This window comes from Maylandia zebra, linkage group LG22 (assembly GCF_041146795.1).
Source record: "Maylandia zebra isolate NMK-2024a linkage group LG22, Mzebra_GT3a, whole genome shotgun sequence".
NCBI lineage: Eukaryota > Metazoa > Chordata > Actinopteri > Cichliformes > Cichlidae > Maylandia > Maylandia zebra.
The window spans coordinates 7,871,356-7,890,407 of record NC_135187.1 but is presented as its reverse complement, the minus strand read 5'-3'; the positions used below and the strand labels follow the sequence as shown (position 1 = coordinate 7,890,407).

The 19,052-nt window shown below is 41.7% G+C and overlaps 2 protein-coding genes across 2 annotated transcripts in view; both read left to right on the top strand.

The window, feature by feature from the left end:
* Positions 1–11,741, top strand: part of rnf19b (ring finger protein 19B) — a 42,295-nt gene extending 30,554 nt beyond the window's left edge. Inside the window, exons 3-10 of the mRNA XM_004572698.5 lie at positions 924–1,123; positions 4,026–4,170; positions 4,269–4,431; positions 6,867–6,981; positions 7,342–7,482; positions 7,576–7,765; positions 7,911–8,045; positions 8,902–11,741. Coding sequence (XP_004572755.1) covers positions 924–1,123; positions 4,026–4,170; positions 4,269–4,431; positions 6,867–6,981; positions 7,342–7,482; positions 7,576–7,765; positions 7,911–8,045; positions 8,902–9,349 — 1,537 coding nt within the window. The 3' untranslated portion in view covers positions 9,350–11,741. The remainder of the gene's footprint in view (positions 1–923; positions 1,124–4,025; positions 4,171–4,268; positions 4,432–6,866; positions 6,982–7,341; positions 7,483–7,575; positions 7,766–7,910; positions 8,046–8,901) is intronic.
* Positions 11,742–13,214: 1,473 nt separating this feature from the next.
* On the top strand, positions 13,215–18,646 carry ndufs5 (NADH:ubiquinone oxidoreductase subunit S5). The gene is made up of 3 exons (XM_004572697.4): positions 13,215–13,352; positions 14,868–15,087; positions 18,438–18,646. The coding sequence occupies exons 2-3, from the start codon at positions 14,872–14,874 to the stop codon at positions 18,540–18,542; spliced, it is 321 nt and encodes a 106-aa protein (XP_004572754.1). The 5' UTR covers positions 13,215–13,352; positions 14,868–14,871; the 3' UTR covers positions 18,543–18,646.
* Positions 18,647–19,052: the final 406 nt, after the last annotated feature.

The following is a 19,052-nucleotide window of genomic DNA, read 5'->3' as shown; positions in this document are numbered from 1 at the left end:
AGAGATTAGATTTAAATTAGATCAATAAGACATAAAATCATCTTTGCAAAAATAAAATGCACCAATGGCTCGCGCATCAAGACCTCGGACTGTATTGAAAAGCCTGATGGCGATTCTGTGACAGTTAAATCTGCACTGCTTTCAATGGCCAGCAGGGGGCGACTACTTGTGTTGCAAAAAGTGTGATTCTTTAAGGTTTTTTTTATCCCCTTTCTACCCGTTTATGACCTCAGTTGCTAATCAGGAGTATTCTTTATTAAAGCCTAATGGTTTAAATTAGTGTCAAACAGACTCTTATGTGTGCAGTGTCTCTCAGTCAGAGTCCCCGTTTTTGTTTGTCACATCAGAAAGAGACAGAAAGAGCACAAACCGCATGTGACGTGTTACAATGGCCACATTTAGCACTTGTTACTGCTGACTGTAAAACACACTGTAATTCTTTTTTTAGCAAAGTTTAGCACCAAGTTTTCTATGTTCACAGATAGCACGAAGAGATGTTGTGAGCAGTCTGCAAAAGTTGAAGCGTCATTGAGTAACATCCTGTACCCCAAATAAACCTCAATGTGTTGTTGTGAGCGACAGATAAAGAGCTTAAAGTGTGGATGGGTGTGCGAAGGGATAAGTGTGGCTTGCAGTATTAATGTTGTGTTTTTGCAGATTTTGTGCTCTGCAGGTTATGCATGGCTGTTCAGTTATAGGTGTGGATGGTATGTGGGGGAATTGCTCAGACTCAAACATATGGCCCAGCATTTTGGGACATTAATTCTCAGTGGGATCAACAGCACCAGCAACCCATTTAATCAGTTTGAGCTTCTTAACACCGCCTTGAGCGTTATTATTTTCCAATTAGGGCCTCAAAACTTTTCTGACTTTGTCATTTGACTCATTTGTTTGAACGTCCCTCCTCCGTCTGTTCCTCTCAGGTTCGCCGTCATCGCCTCGGGCTGTGCCAGCTGTCCCCGGCTGGTTTGTCGCAGAGAAGGCTGCGGCGCGGAGTTTTGCTACCACTGCAAACAGGCCTGGCACCCCAACCAGACCTGCGACTCGGCCCGCCAGCAGAGGGCGCAATCTCTGCACACCCACAGCAACCACTCGCCCAGCTACACGCAGGAGCAAGGACCCGGTGAGTACCTGAAGCCTCACAAACCAGTGTCACTCACAGACACAACACAGAGTCAAAGAGGGACTAACCCTCGCCGTGCAGATGTCTGCGCGCTTTGTGCAGGCAGATAAAATCTTCTCACCAGCGTTTCCATCCTGAAAATACTTTCTCACCTCTGAGAACTTTCTGTCTCTGTCACATCTCTTCTCAGTCTGTCAAAGCGCTGAGTCAAACTCGTCTCGCGTCAGTCGTACCAGGCTCTCAGTGTTCCCACCGCTGGAGGAAGTGTTCAGCGTTCAATCAAGCATGAGGCACTATTTATATCACAGTTTCTTCACTTGATAGTTTCAAGACTGCGGTGCTGTGCATCCTGTCAGCCTGCATTTGAAACAACACCAAAACATTTCTCAGTCTAAACTTTATTAGATCAAAGTTTTGGAATAATTTCTCTTTTAAGACTCAGAAACGGTTCAGCTGTAAGTTGAAGTAAGTTTTTTATCTTTAGGTTTTTTTATATTGTAGCCCAGTGAAACTACAGTGTTGCCTAATACTAACATTATATAAAAAGACACACCTGTTTCCCTAGAGGTTTAACTACGCAATTATTCATTAATTCAAGGAAAAGTCTCAGTTTTTCTACATGATAAAACAAAATAGCTGTAGCAAAGAAATCCCAAGTTAAAATATACCGGCAGTTCATTTAATTCATAATTACTGTGAATAAAAACAGAACATGTCTCTTTTTTATATTTAAATAACTAAATATTGTAGCAATAGTGTTCTCCATTTCTTTTCCAGTTGTCACATTTCCTAAAACCGTCCAGTGGGACGATCTGTAGCCTTTGGCGAGCTTTTCGAAGCCCTTAGGACGTATGTTTGAAATGTGTACCTATGCCACAGGTGCAGCGTAACTCCTCTGCTGAACCGAATGTTCAGAGCAGCTTTTTCAGCCACATTTAGCTTGTTAAAGCATTGAAAGAATGGATGTTACTTGCGTATTTGGTCCTAAAAGGGAACTAGAAATGCTGAATGCTAGCTCATTTCCCATTCTATTTTTAGACTCACTTCTGCTGTTCTGTTTTACATGGAATAAAGAAATATTCCAACGAACATGCTAATTGGTCAATTTGAAGTTTCGGTGCTAAGCTAACTCCCGTTGCTGCTGCTGGTTCATATTTAACTGGTTTTCCCTCCTCTCATCCAGCTCTTAGCAAGAAAACTGTATATTTTGTCCCCTAACATACTTGTTGTAGTGATAATAGATACAATCATGAAAATCTCTACAGACAAACAACAGCCTTCGTGTGCAAACATTCTTACTTGCATGCGCGCCTTTAATCCTGTTTTGATTAAACATTTATTAGGGAAATCTCTCCAGCTGCCCTCATCTCTCTCTCTTTAATTCGCCACTTCCAGTTTCGCCTCTCTGTGCCAACGCTTCAGAAGGACGGACAACAATCCAAGCACCCGAAACTGACTCATAAAAAAAACTCCAGGCTTCTCCCTCTGTGTCAGCCTGTCTGTCTGTCTGCTGATACCTGCTGCTTAGTCAACGGGATTCAGACAAACACAGAGAGGAGGAGAAAAAGAAGATATGATAAGGAGGGAAATATATAGAGATAAGATGAAGAGAGAGGAGGGGAAGAAAGAGAGGACGAAAGCGAGATACCAGAGGGAGTGAGCAGCAGAGTGATGTCAGCAGAATACAGAGCGCAGCAATAACAACTACTCCTACACGCACACATCAACCACATCTGCCAGAGTCACTTCAAGTTAAAATGCCAAAATGCCCTTTAAAGAGCAGAGAGCGTTCCCTGCAACCAGAATTCAAACTCACAGCGAATTGACTCAAAATGCATTAGAGGACAAAGTGCCGCAGCGAGCCTAATGATCCATTACTCTAATGAGGTTTGAGCTTATTACCCTCAGGAAAAGACCCAAAGAGAGCACTTTTGGAGTTTTTCTGTTATTTAAGTTCTAATTCGATTTTTCTTTTTCATCAAGAAAAAGAAAGTTGAAAGATGTGAGAAACTAATGTGGAAAAGTGAGACTTGTTTAGACTGGTTTGGAAACTCCAGGGTTATGTATTAGTTTGGACAGGCAGAAATGACGCAGACACCCACACAGGCTTCCTAGTTTGGCCTTATGATGAAATGAAGCCAGAATATTAAAGCCAAGCTCGAGTACCGTTTGTGATTTCCTGCTATTGTGTGGGTGCTTCTGTCCTACTGCTCTGGCTTTCTTTGATGATGGTCAGTAATCCCAGTGAGACTTATTTGCTTGGAGATGAAACAGGTCTGTGTTTTCCACCTCACATTTGCGTGTTACGTTCAGTTTGTCCCGTTTGCTGTTTTCCTCCCAGGGTGTTTTCCACAACAACACACCAGCTCCACTTCCTGTTAAAAACTGCACCTGACATTGTGTTAAAACGATTTACTGGAATTTTTGTTTTAATACAGACACTACCCACACCGTGGGTGTAGTGTCATTTCCTTCAGAGACAATAATAAGTAAAAACAAAGATCAAGAGTTTCACATCATTATTGGCGAAACATATATTGTGTTTTATTGTTTTAATCCTTCTATGCCTGTAATAGCTTCAAAAGACTGGCGACTGGAGGACACTTTGATACGCAGGATGGGTGTCCATCCAACTTATTTCTTAGCAGCTTAGTGGGATATGGACGGGGCTTACACAAAGAGACAGAGAACTGCTAACACTTGCATCCACACCTGTGGTGCCACAGTTTCTTCCCTTAAAGGTTAACTGATGGTTGAAGCGTTAGAAAAGGCTGAAATGCTTAGAAGCTCATCTTCTAATAAAAAAATTTCCTCTCGCAATAGACTGAATAAAAACACATTCTCACACTAAACAAAACGTCCCTGCACCTCTTAAGCTCATATTTCATCTCTTTGTCTCCAGCTGATGACATCAAGCCATGCCCCCGCTGTGGCGCCTACATCATCAAGATGAACGACGGGAGCTGCAATCACATGACCTGTGCCGTCTGCGGCTGCGAGTTCTGCTGGCTCTGCATGAAGGAGATCTCCGATCTGCACTACCTCAGGTACTCACACGTCCTGTTCGACTTTACACACCTGCGTCTGATCCTTCAAATGTAGATACCTAACTCTGTGCATTCTCTTCCCTCTTTCCCTCCATCAGTCCATCTGGCTGCACCTTCTGGGGCAAGAAGCCGTGGAGCAGGAAGAAGAAGATTTTGTGGCAGTTGGGAACTCTGATCGGCGCTCCGGTTGGCATCACTCTCATCGCAGGCATCGCTGTTCCCGCCATGGTCATCGGCATCCCAGTTTACGTCGGCCGTAAGGTGAGAAACCTGCAGAAATATGAATGAGGTCACTTTTCTTTAGATTTTTACTTTTTTGTGCTCGTTCAGCTTCACTGTGAAGAAGGTTTTTACACAGTGTATTTAACCTGAATTAATATATATATTTATATCAGCAGTGGCAGTCTTACAGAACCTGATTTTCAAGTATCAATGATATTAAATAAACAATAAATGTCCCAGAATCCAGAATAAAAAGGCAACATGAAGAACATAGTGAGTCATTTCAAGGGCTGATGACAGCTGGGACAGATGAGTTTCTAAGTCTGTTTGTTTTGCACGTTGGCAGCCAGACAGACGCAACATGAACTCCTCAGACAGGGAGAGGCTAGGATCAGCCAGGACTAAGTGCTAACCTTACACAGCCCAGGAGGGTTCAGGCACGTGTGGCTGGCATTTTTCACTGTTCAGACACATGGTTAATTAGTTATCTGAGAAAATAATTACAGAGTATTTAACGTGTATTCTAATTTTAGTTACAAAATAAAATTAATTTCCTGTTTATGTCTCACTCAGTTTTGAAGTATTTCATAGACGAGTCGATAAAAGGAAATAGAAGCTCTCTAAATGGAAACTTCAACATGTTGTGAAACTGTTTATAATCTAAAGCTGCACTTTGTCTACAAAGTGGATTTTTAAGTGTCTTTCACGCCAAGCGGCACCTTTTTTTTTTTTTTTTTAATCTGTAAGGTCTCGCCACTTGACGTTTATCAACCATCCGCACAGCTAAAGAAACCAGAAGCACAAACCACACAGATGTGGCGACACACTTAAACAGTTAGCAGCACTTCTGCAGTCACTCTTTCACAATCCTGCTTCAGTGACGATCTGGAATGTACAGCGTTGCAGAACCAAAATCTTTTCTAAGTTTCAGCATGGCGTCAGAAGTTTTCTAGAAATGACGAAAAGCACTTTCAGATCCCATCAGAATCACCAGATACTTTCCATTCACACTGACCTCCACACAGACCTCGGTCCTGCCCCCGTCTGATAGATGTAGTTAAACTTAGGCTGCTGTGTGAAAGCGTCATACGATGTAAAACAGAAACACTGTGAATTTCATTTCCTTCTGCTTCCTATTTAGTTCAAAGCTTTCCCTCTTATGTAGAAAAACTCTGTTTCTTTTGTTTTTTCTTTCTATTCTAAGTAAAAACCTCATTCATTCTATATAAAAAAAAAAGAAAACAGCTTTTTTAAAGCCTCTAAAGTCTCCTTTTGTTCCTGTAAATCACAGCTGTGTCATTTTTTTTTCACAGATGGCTATACTTTTCTATTGTCAGAGGAAAAAATTGTATTTAGTAAGAGACAACAGCCCCTCATTTAGAGTGAAGTAAACTGACAGTGGGCGTTTGTCAGGAGATTTGTGGTGCATTAACATACTACAGCGCTCTCTTGTGGATAACAATGAAACTGCAAACTTATGAAAGCCTGTTTGAGAGCTACGCAGCGGCTCACCCACTCTGTTTCTTTCCCTCGTGTTGAAATTTCTCCAGGCGTGCCATCTCAGGTAGTTAATAACCTTCCAGGAAGTCTTTGTTCCTCTACGACAAGTCGCGACACAGATTCAGTTCTTGAGAAGGAAACTTTGAAGTTTCAGAGTAATATATTACCTCTGTGGTAATTTGGGGCAAATCCCTGCAGGGAAAACTTGCTTTAATGTCACTCAATGAGGCCTAGCGAAATGGGCTCATAGTTGTTTTTCTGTGTTTGTGTTAGCAAGCAGCTGCAGATTGAAGTGTTTGTCCCACAAGAAGAGCATGGCAGCAACACAAGAATTACACGTCTGATATTTCATATACTTTGAATTTGCCTAAAATACAAAAGAGCCATGTCCTCGGTTACACCACCGACACTGAAAAAGCACGTAGATGTAGAAACATAAATCTGGGGGATTCTCGGGAAATTTGACTCATAGCCGAGTTCCTGTGTGAGTTAGGAGGAACTAAAGATATCAAGTGAAAGGCAAAGATCGGCTTTTTTCAACATAATTTTGAAATAAGAGCTGCTTGTTTTGTATCCCAGTCAAGCAATGGCAACATAGACAATAAAGCTCTTCTATGAGCTAAAAATCAATTACAAATCTATTGAAACATAAAGAAAATAAGTAGGAAACAACAAAAACAGTGATAAATGAGCAGCACACATCCCAAAACATATTCACTGTTATTATAGTTGATCATAAAACCTGTAAATATGAAGTGCCTTGAGGCAACTTATGTTGTGATTTGGTGCTATATAAGAAAAAAATTGAATTGAATTGAAATTTAATTAAATAATCACAGTGAATTCGATAATTTCTGTGTTTACGTTCTTGTCATTTCGATTCACCAAAACGCCAGATATCCATTAACCACCACCTCCTCCTTTGTCATGAAGCGTTTGTGTTAAACAGCGTGCGTCCCTCTCCTCTCCCACAGATCCACGCCCACTACGAGCTGAAGAAGACGTCTCGTCACCGAAGGAATCTGGCCATCACGGGGGGCGTGGCCCTGTCAATCATCACCGCTCCTGTCATCGCAGCCGTCAGCGTGGGTAAGAAACCCGACGGGGCCGTCAGATATTATGTGTCACGATCGTTTGAAGATGATGGCCAAGAAAAAAAAAAAGGAAAGAGGACAGTTTGTCTAGACACATCACTGGTGATAGCCTCAAACAAGGAAAGAGCTTTGATGCGAAATGAAAAGTACTGCATGTTTCTGGTCTTGCTGCAGTTTATACAGTTGATTCTTTGTGCCTCATCATATGTGAAAGCAAAATAACAGCCAAGAAAAAGACACAATAAATCACATTTTTTTTGTTTTTTATTTCTGTGAAATTTTATACGTCGAGTGATATTAAAATTAGACAAACGGGTGTTAGACGTGTGTTTGCTTGGCTTTGCCCCTCTCACAGGCATCGGTGTGCCCATCATGTTGGCCTACGTGTACGGAGTCGTGCCCATCTCTCTGTGCAGAGGAGGTGGTTGTGGTGTGAGCAGAGGAAAAGGGCGTGGTGTGCGGATCGACTTTGATGAGGACGATGGGCCAATCACAGGTGGGTACGCTGAGCTGGTAACATTTTCAGCAAAGTGGATGTAGCTGCTGGCGTCTTTAAACTAAAGCTAATGTTTCCTGTACAATCACACAGTGGCGGACGCCTGGCGAGCCCTCAAGTCTCCGAGCCTCGGTGAGAGCAGTCTGGAAGGGGCGGTCAGTGGTCTTAGCACCACCTCTCCCAGCGAGGGGCTCTCCGTAGCCCCAGGGACTCTGGGCGACACGCCACACTTTAACACCCTGGCCAGTGGCGCTCTGGGGACTCGCACAAGCAAGTACAGCAGGTGAGGATAAGGGATGAAGTAACTAAAGCTCAAGAGTTCAAGAGTACAAGGCTTGTTTTGGTACCAATGGATGTAATTTTTTATATTTATGCTGTGCAAATGCTGGTTGATGTTTAATGCTAATGTGGGCATTTTAATGCTTCAGGCTGGAGGTTCAAGCAGGGGAACTTGCCAAAGAATCAGCCCAGAGAGAGACGGGCAGCCTGGGAGCCGGGAGCGACTGTGCCAGCACCCGAGGAATGGCCGGATCCATCATCTCCTCCTACACTCTACCTGACAGGTAGGAGAGGAAACTTCTCTTCTCTCTCCTTCTGCTGCTCCAGCAGATGTGGGATTTGATGTGGTTGAGATAACAGCATTAAAACTAATCTGTGGACTTGGCAGTTTTACACCATGATATCATGCTGCCGTCTTCTAAAGCTGTGTCGATCTTTCTCTAGATTATATAGAGCTTTACTTTAACAGGCACTAACATGAAATGAATCATGACATCTTATCGCTTCAGAAAGGTCTGCAGCTGCTCTTAAAGAGAGTCAACGGTGTTCCTTTTGTTTCTAATCTTTCTCTTTAACAACCCATGCATGCAGGTTCTGTGAAATTGAGCTTTGCATTTATGTGCGGGCGTTTTTGTGTAGCTGGTGATGTAACCTGATGGATTTTGCCTCTAAAACATGGAAAATTACAGCAAGTTATTTGCAAAATTGTCTTTCATCTTAAGGCAGAAAAGAATAAAACTTTTTTTAACCTCATTGTTATTGAGCAACACTTTTCTTTCCTAGTGCATACCCTACTTTATCATCTGTTTCAATCATATTTTGATTTAATTTACCAGGTGAGATGTATTCATAAATTTTTTTTTACCAAGCTCATAAATCAACTGATAGGCGCAGCTAATTTCTCACATTTTTAAGAAACTGATTAGATGCCCCCTGCTGGCTGTTTAAAGAACTTCAGGTTCACCATACATCCATAAAGGGGCTTCATTTTTCAGAGGCTACTTCCATCTTATTTACAATCTACAGGTGAACCCTACCACTAGCTTCCTATTTGAGCTGAATCTGTGCAGTAGATGTTGTCTTATCTGATATTTCTTCTTTCACACCAACTGACGTGTTTTAAATCATGTGGCTCTGCAGGGAGTGCACCAACCTGGAGATCCAGGTGGACATTGAGACCAAACCCAGCCATCTCTGCCTGACCAGCGAAGAGGACTTAACCCCACATCCGGGCTGTGCTGCCATGGCGACCGCCTCAGGAGGGGAGGAGCCTCAGGACTGCAGCTCCAGAAGGGGCGGGGCGTTGTCTGGCTCGGCACTGGGGCTGTCACCGGGAACATCAATCAGGGAGGGGCTCAGAGACGTCACCCTGGCTCAGCCGGAGAGCATCCGCAGCGACCTGGAGATGTCAGACACTCAGTCAGACGACATCGCAGAGCTGACGTCGGACGACTGTGACTCTCCTCACCCGAAAAGCTGTCACCCGGCGGCCGGCCAGCAGCCCCAGCCCCCCTCGTGCCGAGCTGTGAACCCCTCCGCCGAAGGCCTTCACTGTCCTGCAGACAGCAACGTCATCCTCTACGTCTGAGAGAAAAGCAGCTCTCAGGATTGCACAGAAACAACCCCGAACATTTACATTTAAACTTGTAACAGCTTTTTTTTTCCTCGTGTCATCTCTCGTTTGCTGCTTTTGCGACTCACAGACACCGTCTTAAACACAGACAGCATCTGTTTACGTTGGTCTGTCTTCTCTTTCTACCTGCCAATCTACTCTCTGAGCAAATTGTCAGGGTTCTACCTCTGAGATTTATAAGATGATGATTTATGTTTACTCCTTGGTGCAAAATGCCTTGGCTACTTAAGCAAAAAAAAGAAGAAAAAAAAGAGAGAGAGCAAGAAAAAAAAACACAAGAGGTACAAATTTTCCACGAGAACTGAAATTATGAAATACGGTGAAACGTCACCAAGCACAGCAGAGAGATGGTGATTGCTGGGAAAGCAGAGGATGCTTGCCGAGGATGAGGAGGGTGTTTTTAAAAACGTGTGAATGAATGTGGACTTTGTACTCAGTTATTGTGGCTTTATTTTGACATTTTTCCTCTATTTATATTCGGACGACCTTGAAATTGTATTATTTGCAGTGTGCATGAGTCTGCATGAGCCATTCCTTGTGTGGACGGTCGTAAAAGGGCAGCAAGTTTCTGTAACACTTGTGAAAGTTAAAGTTTACTTTGGAGGATGAAGCTGCACTTGAATCTCGCTTTCACTGCACAGAGGAGGAGGAGGAGGGGAATGGACATAGAGATTTTTAAAAAAGGGTCACTGTTACAGAAGTAAACGACAGAGTTCTGACAATGACATGACAGATCCTGGAAGGACTGTGAAAAGCACGGGCAGAAAAAAAGACAACCCAGAGTGAAGGTTTGTCTGCTTTCCACACATCAGCACTAAAGCATTGAGCATTTCATGAATAAAGCTCTGTGAAGCTTTTTTTTTTTTTATAGGCAGGAATGTATCGGAAAAATGGAAAAACCAAAAAGTCCTGCTGGTTTCATTTTTTTTCAGTTACATTTATTTATAAGCTACATTAATGCAGAAAGCGATACAGTTGCCTCCAGGCTGCCTATTCAAAGATAAGTTGTCTCTAAGGTTACACATGCTAATGCAGCGACGCAAATCCAGCTAACAGTCTGCTAGCAGCTAGCTAACAGCAGAACGCTACAGTGTCAAAGCTAGCACAAAATAATATGAACTTTTTTTTACCTAAAAATGATTAAATAACTTTATTAATCGGTAAGACTTCACCTTCACTTCAGACACTTGAAAAGGCGTTCTCCTGTCGTTGTCAGAACTCTGTCGGGTCTGAGGTATGTCACATGACCAAGTTAGTGTTTTACAATTGGCTGTCTGCCTGCCTTATCGACACTCGCTGACCAACACAACAGCACACACCCGTTTGGGAGGTTTTGGTTTCTGACGTGTTAACTGGCTGTCTGGCCCACTTGAACGTTGTGTGTTGTGCGTCTGTGTGAATGAACTCCCGATGAATGTATATGTGTGTCCCACTTTTATTTTATTTTATTTCTTTGAACGAGCACTTGTGCACTTTATCTGAATTATTGTATTTATCTTCTTTTTTGCTATTCATGATCTGTTGCGATAAAGTGAGTTTACTTCAGTCTGTGGTACAACCAAAATAAATCACCTACCAGAGGGCCTTTTATGTTGGATGTAACTAAAGAAGAGTTTGGCTCCAAAACATAAAAAAATCTATTCATTGTCTTATTTGTCATTCAGTATTTTTAACTTCAATGACATTTAAGGTGTTTTTAATCAATTTTGTGATGAAAATACTGTAGTTTTTTAGTTTCTTTTTTTTTAATATTCTGTAATTTATGTTGTTCTAATCATTCATACAAGTCATTGTGACTTTTGGAGCCAAACACTTTAAATACTGATGCCGATAAGCTTTTCTTAATCATAGCTTGACTTGTTTCTTAGCTTTGTATCACCTCTGTGCTTCTGTTTTCTTAAAAAAGAAAAAAAAGAAAAAAAAAAGGTTTCCCCACCAGGTTTTTCCTTGAACCTGTGAGGAATCAACCCGGGAGCCTTTTCATCTCAGAGTAGCTTTATGGATTTAGCTGCTTATGTGATTTGGCAGTGCTTTGTTTGGTCTACACTTATCACTAGTTTCTGCCTGCCTGCCTGTAAGAAACCACATGAATGTACCACGGATGGAAACCCCAACTTCCTGAAAGAGTCTGAATGAGTGTTAAAGGATGGATATAGGTGGTCCTGATCTTATTTGAAAAGGTTAGCATTTATAGATAGCAATATTTAAGTGTTATTATACTGTTTGTGTATTTCCTGTCACTGTTAAAAGCCCCGAAATTGTGTGGGGATCGACACGCAGGACTGTGAAAGACAACTTGTGGACCTTTGGGGACAAAATAAATAAACACAAACTGATGTTGCACCAATGCAGCGACTTGTTGTTGATCTGTTATGAATTAGAATCAATTAGAGCAAATTAACTTATTTTAAAAATGTGTCAGACGTGAAATCACTAAAGACGTTTTGTGGCAAGATTTACATATCAGACATAGTAAAATATAATCTGATCCTCAGCAGGTCTTAAAATCAATAAATACAACTTCAAACAAGCACCACATGACATAATATACCCTGTCATTATTTACTTTATACATTAATAAGCTCATGTTTGCTACTACCATGGGACTAAGATAAGCACCCAGGTGCTGCTATTCAAATGCACTTGACTCTCTAATTTTGTCTCTGATATACTTGTATCTAATCCTGTCCATTCTGATCAAGCCAACTATAATTTCACCATCTTCAGCTCTGGCTCGAGCTCCCCATCCTGCCTTTATATTGTCCAAATCGTACATCGAGGATGTCAAATATAAGGCCCGGGGGCCAGACTCGGCCCGGCAAAGACTCCAATCTGACCCACTGGACGGCTTTGAAAAATGTAAAGGAGGGCATAGATTTCAGCCTTTATTTGAAGTTTTACAGCTTTTCCTGTTTATAAGGAGACGTAACCCACGGCCATTCCTACTACACTAAAGTAATTAAGTAACAGATCATTATCGGCTATAAAAAGTTCTGTTTTTCCACAATGAGTCCAAAGTTTCAAAAACAAGGAAATCTTCTGTGAATTACCAGAAACTATAATTATAATTAAAGTGCAATCTGGGCAATGAGCCCCCATAACTATTTCTGTCATTTTATGCATTTATTTCTTACAATTTAAGCCTTAAGAGCTGTGCTGACACATTTCTTTCATTTACCACATTTCTTTATTATGTAGAAAAACTAAAAAATACTGTTATCCAGCATCTACTCATTCTCCCTGCATCTCCTGTTATATCTGTCTTCCTCTCATTCACAGACACGTATGCTGTCTTGCTTCTAATGGCTTTCACTCTTCTTCTTCTCTCCAGAGCATGCCTCCACCTCTCCAGGCTTTCTTCTACCTGCTCCCTACTCTCAGTCCACGGAGCCTCCTGCCTGATCTCATCTGTCAGCCTGTCCCTCACCACTGCAAACCAAAATCTCACCCCCACCTTGAACTCATCTGTTACTCTTACCGCTTATCTGACCACTGTCTCACTGTCCTCATTCACATCCTGCACCAGCCTCGCATACTTCTCTGCCACTCCTTACTTCCTCATGCAGCTTCATTCTCTCTTGTAACCCTATCATATGCTTTATCTACAGCCACAGAAAAACAGTGCAACTCCTCATAATCTTCTCTATAGTTCTCTTAAAAGCAACATTGCATTAGGATTATTATATCTTATTATACTTTAATATTACACATTATCAAAATCATCGAATTTTTTCTGAAAATCGCTAAACTTTGGTGCTGCTTCAACACAGCTTTGTTAAATTGCTAAATAAAATGTAACTGTACTTTTGAGGCCACACCAGCAGATGGCGGTGGTGCAAAAGAAGGGTAGATGGGTTTCCACCCCAGTCGGTCACTTTACGGCAGTGTTTTTGTTCAGCAGCCGTAAAGCGGGGCGTGCAGAATCGGAGGAAGGTTAAAACGCCTTGAAGAAAACACGGTAAATACAAACATTTAACGGGAAATAGCGACACGTAAACAGGCTGTGGACGTGTTTGCTACACCGCAGATTTTAAATGAAGTTTGAAAATTGCGTCAGTGAGCAAATACTGTGAAATAAATGCGGTCCGTGATTAGCATGGGTGGCTGTCATTGAAGGGTGATTTCAGCAGCGGGTTATATTATCGTAATGTAACGGATTCATTTCAACAGCCATAACTACTTCATACATTTGTTAACTTTAATTACAGATACGAATATTTTCGTCTTTATGTGTTTTTCCTGTAATGTTTACGACGGGCTGTCTACGGTTAGCTGTTAGCAGACAGTTTGGCGTTTACTAAGAGTCCAGATTTTTTCCATGGCTCTGTGGAGATGTGAGGATGATTAGTCTGCTTGTAGTGTAGGCAGTGAGTCTGAGCATTTATATTTTTAAGGTGGGCAGGGTGGAGTGGGTGAAGACGAGTGTCGGGGGTTGATTTGTGATAGAAAGAGTGAAGAGGAAAGTTTGCAAGATGTAGTGAGACCTGCTGTGACTGGACGATGGTTGGTTAATCAAAAAGACAGGTGGTCGAGTTGAAGATTAGAAATGAGTATATCAGAGGGACAGATCAGTTCGAGCAGTTTGGAGACAAAGTTAGAGAAGCAAGGCTGAGATGGTTTGGGCATGTGCAGAGAAGAGAGAGGGGATATGCTGTCTGAAGACGGAGCTCGAATGTAGTAAAAGGAGGACATGTAGAGGGCTTGTATGAGAGAGAGACAGATGATCCAACAGCTGAAAGATAATGAAACACTAAAAGTTAAATAGCCAGCTTTTTATTTTGTTGTTGATATAGAAATAAAATACTTAAATTACTGTCCTCCTTTAAACTGGGTAGTGCTGTCATAGTAGCAGATTTTTAAAGATAACTGTGGCCAAAAGAATCAAACATACAAAATTTTGGGATTTAAATTTTTTGTTTTTTATTTTCTCCTTTAATTTATTCATTTTTCTGTATATATATTTTTTTTAATAGTTTGGCTGAGAGAAGTTGAAGAGAAGGGGGATGATGTCCAAAAGTATATAAAAAAGACTTTACAGGAGCTTGTTATTTACTATAGTTTATTCTTACATTTGAAATGTAATTGTAAGTTTCATCACTAATACCACTAAATCACAACCCCCTGATTTGGGCAGAATTTAGGTTGATTTAGTTGAACTCGTTTTTTATTGTATCACTTTGAGTTTTTGCTTTTTTTTGCTTGCTATATTTAAAAACTCATGAGTGCTTAGTTTTTATTAAAATCCTTACTTCTGCCTTTATAGATATAAAATACCGTAGATCCAAATACCTGTATACTTATACTGATATAAGTTATTCAGTGATTACAGTTACTGATATGTCTAGAGTTCAGTTAGACCAGCTTACAAATTCCAGTTTTAATTTGTTAAGTTTCATTTTAAATTAAAAGCATAAAATTTGCCCTGTCCTGCCTCACTTTAATCTCTCTCGGTCCTGTGCCTCTCCTCGTTCAGCATCATGCCGTTCGTGGATCTGCAGTCGCGGCTCGGTATCAACTTGGACCGCTGGCTGCTGCTGCAGAGCGGAGAGCAGCCCAACAAGCGGGCGGCACGCTGCCACGCCTTCGAGAAGGAGTGGATCGAATGTTCTCATGGCATCGGGCAGACCCGTGCCAAGAAGGAGTGCCAGCTGGAGTTTGAGGACTTCTATGAGTGCATGCACAGGCAGAAGACGGTAATCTGACTCCTCATACTCGACTGCTTCTGTGCAAATTGCACTGGTTTAATTAACGGCTGCTGCATTATCAGAAATAACGATTAGATACTAAAGTAATCTAATTATAGAGGATAGTTGTAATAAGCTAGAACCGTAAGTTATATCTAGTTCCATTAAGAGGATGAATCTTCTCTCAAACTGTTAAAAATTAACACATCACCCGAATCTCACCTCCTCCACACCACACTTGGCATGACAGCCCATGTGTTGTTGGACAGAGCACTTTCACTGCAGTTTACAGTGGGGCAAAAAAGTATTTAGTCAGCCACCGATTGTGCAAGTTCCCCCACTTAAAATGATGACAGAGGTCAGTAATTTGCACCAGAGGTACACTTCAACTGTGAGAGACAGAATGTGAAAAACAAATCCATGAATCCACATGGTAGGATTTGTAAAGAATTTATTCGTAAATCAGGGTGGAAAATAAGTATTTGGTCAATAACAAAAATACAACTCAATACTTTGTAACATAACCTTTGTTGGCAATAACAGAGGTCAAACGTTTACTATAGGTCTTTACCAGGTTTGCACACACAGTAGCTGGTATTTTGGCCCATTCCTCCATGCAGATCTTCTCGAGAGCAGTGATGTTTTGGGGCTGTCGCCGAGCAACACGGACTTTCAACTCCCGCCACAGATTTTCTATGGGGTTGAGGTCTGGAGACTGGCTAGGCCACTCCAGGACTTTCAAATGCTTCTTACGGAGCCACTCCTTTGTTGCCCGGGCGGTGTGTTTTGGATCATTGTCATGTTGGAAGACCCAGCCTCGTTTCATCTTCAAAGTTCTCACAGATGGAAGGAGGTTTTGGCTCAAAATCTCACGATACATGGCCCCATTCATTCTGTCCTTAACACGGATCAGTCGTCCTGTCCCCTTGGCAGAAAAACAGCCCCATAGCATGATGTTTCCACCCCCATGCTTCACAGTAGGTATGGTGTTCTTGGGATGCAACTCAGTATTCTTCTTCCTCCAAACACGACGAGTTGAGTTTATACCAAAAAGTTCTACTTTGGTTTCATCTGACCACATGACATTCTCCCAATCCTCTGCTGTATCATCCATGTGCTCTCTGGCAAACTTCAGACGGGCCTGGACATGCGCTGGCTTCAGCAGCGGAACACGTCTGGCACTGCGGGATTTGATTCCCTGCCGTTGTAGTGTGTTACTGATGGTGACCTTTGTTACTTTGGTCCCAGCTCTCTGCAGGTCATTCACCAGGTCCCCCCGTGTGGTTCTGGGATCTTTGCTCACCGTTCTCATGATCATTTTGACCCCACGGGATGAGATCTTGCGTGGAGCCCCAGATCGAGGGAGATTATCAGTGGTCTTGTATGTCTTCCATTTTCTGATGATTGCTCCCACAGTTGATTTTTTTCACACCAAGCTGCTTGCCTATTGTAGATTCACTCTTCCCAGTCTGGTGCAGGTCTACAATACTTTTCCTGGTGTCCTTCGAAAGCTCTTTGGTCTTGGCCATGGCGGAGTTTGGAGTCTGACTGTTTGAGGCTGTGGACAGGTGTCTTTTATACAGATGATGAGTTCAAACAGGTGCCATTCATACAGGTAACGAGTGGGGGACAGAAAAGCTTCTTACAGAAGACGTTACAGGTCTGTGAGAGCCAGAGATTTTCCTTGTTTGAGGTGACCAAATACTTATTTTCCACCCTGATTTACGAATAAATTCTTTACAAATCCTACCATGTGAATTCATGGATTTTTTTTTCACATTCTGTCTCTCACAGTTGAAGTGTACCTCTGGTGCAAATTACTGACCTCTGTCATCATTTTAAGTGGGGGAACTTGCACAATCGGTGGCTGACTAAATACTTTTTTGCCCCACTGTATCTTTATATTGGGGGGGAAAAAATCAATGTGCTGTTAGTCAATTATGCTTGCAGTGACGTGGCCATCTGCTTTCTCATTATTTGTCCTCATTTTGACTCCTTTTGGAATATTAATATAAATCTCTGCGTAGGAGCAAAGACAGGAGATTGTCATTCATGCTTTCATTTCATCAAGACTGGACTGCTGTAATTCACTGTTTACATGTTTAAATAAAAACTCCCTGCAGCGTCTGCAGATTGTTCAAAATGCTTCAGCAAGACTTCTGACCGAAACATCGAAGTACTCACATGTGACACCGTTTTTAATACAGCTGCATTGGCTCCCCATCGAATTCAGGGTCCACTTCAAGATTCTAGTACTGACTTATAGAGCTCTTCATGGTCAAGCACCTTCCTACATCATTGAACTTCTACAGACTTATGTTCCTAGCAGGTCTCTTAGGTCATGTGACCAGGGTCTACTTATCATTCACCATACAAAGTGGAGAGTGAAGGGAGACAGAGCTTTTGCCACTGTGGCTCCCAGGCTGTGGAGCTCTCTCCCACTGAGCATAAGATCTGTGGACTCAGTAGCTTCTTTCAAAAAAACAACTAAAAACACATCTTTTTAGAATTGCATTTTGTTAACTGTTGTCTGTTTTGTTTTATACTTTGTTATCCTTGTGTGAAGCACTTTGTGATCTTTTATCTAGAAAGGTGCTATGTAAATAAAGTTCTACTTACTTACTTAATTCAACAAACCAGCCTATTTTGCCTGAGTATTTGACATGTTGGCATCTCTGTTAACCTTTGTGGCATTAAATGACTTGATTGTCATGCAGAGTTTGAATAATAAGAAAACTATTTAAAAAGTGAAAGAAAAACTAGCGTCCATTTCAAATCTGCAAAGTAATGTAGTTGAACTGAAGTCAGCCTATCTGACAGAGTGGAGGAGTCAGCAGAGGACAGACTGACAGCTCTGGGTGGAAGTGCAGCAGCAGCACAAAGTTCAGACTCTCGCTCTTTGCTTGTTAGCCGTGTGTCATCATTTGAAAACACGATGGAGCGGGATGAAGTGCTGATTCAAGATGCATGTCCACTTCGGCCTCAAGGTTTCACGTCAGATTTGCTTCCACTGAGGACATGTTTTAAAGATTAACTGTGCGGCATCTTCATGCCAAATTTTAACATCAGCATTCATTAAAACAGGCCGTTTGAGATGTTAGAACATCACTCAGAGGAATCCCTGCATCTCTGCTGAGTGCATGTGGACAGGAAGATGCTGCTTTTACAGAACCGTGGTTGGGACTGTAGAGCCAATGGAGCTAAAGCTTGTGGTGTTTAACAGTGACGCATGTTGCAAGGAGTAAAAGATGGTGGCAGAAGAACAAATTTTTTTTACTTTGAACTGAAAGGTGATGCAGAACACCCTTTATTTTGAATTCCTGTTATATATCTCTCTCTTCTCCCCATCTTCCCTGCAGCACGAAAGGCTGTATGCCATCCGTCAGCAGCGCGACAAGCTGATTAAGGAGGGGAAATACACGCCGCCGAGCCACCACACAGGCAAGGCTGAACAGACTCCATGAAGGAACATCCAGCTGTCCGCAGTTCTGTTCTTGTGTATAGCCAATCAGATATCTCTTATTTCCTGTTCACCTGTACAAGTTTGCAAATAAATGTTATCACCCACTGTCGTCACCTTCTCATTTCCTGTTATCTTCCTTATAGTATTCTGAAATTTACACTATATATAAGGGTGTTTGAGGAGATGGATTCATCTTATTTCTCATCTTAATTCATTTGCAGTTTTAAATTTATTGGTTCTATTTACAGGCTCACAAAAAATGTACAAACTCAGTACTTTGTAATAAGAAAAAAACAGTCCAGTAAACTGACATTGTTGTGCATTTTCTTGATTTTAGCAAGATATTCAAATACAAACAAAACAACAGCAAACAAAAAAGACTAGAATTTGAGGTACTAAGTATTTCTATTTTACACTAATAGACAGAGCATCTATTATTACTATATGGAATATCTCCTTTGCAAAACTCACACAAGCAAAGTGTCTATTAAAAACACATTGCGAGCTGGTT

Coding starts and splice junctions, on each gene's coding strand:
- ndufs5 (XM_004572697.4), top strand. CDS start 14,872: ATGCCGTTCGTGGATCTGCAGTCGCGGCTCGGTATCAACTTGGACCGC. Junction 15,088..18,437: donor GCATGCACAGGCAGAAGACG/GTAATCTGACTC, acceptor TCTTCCCTGCAG/CACGAAAGGCTGTATGCCAT.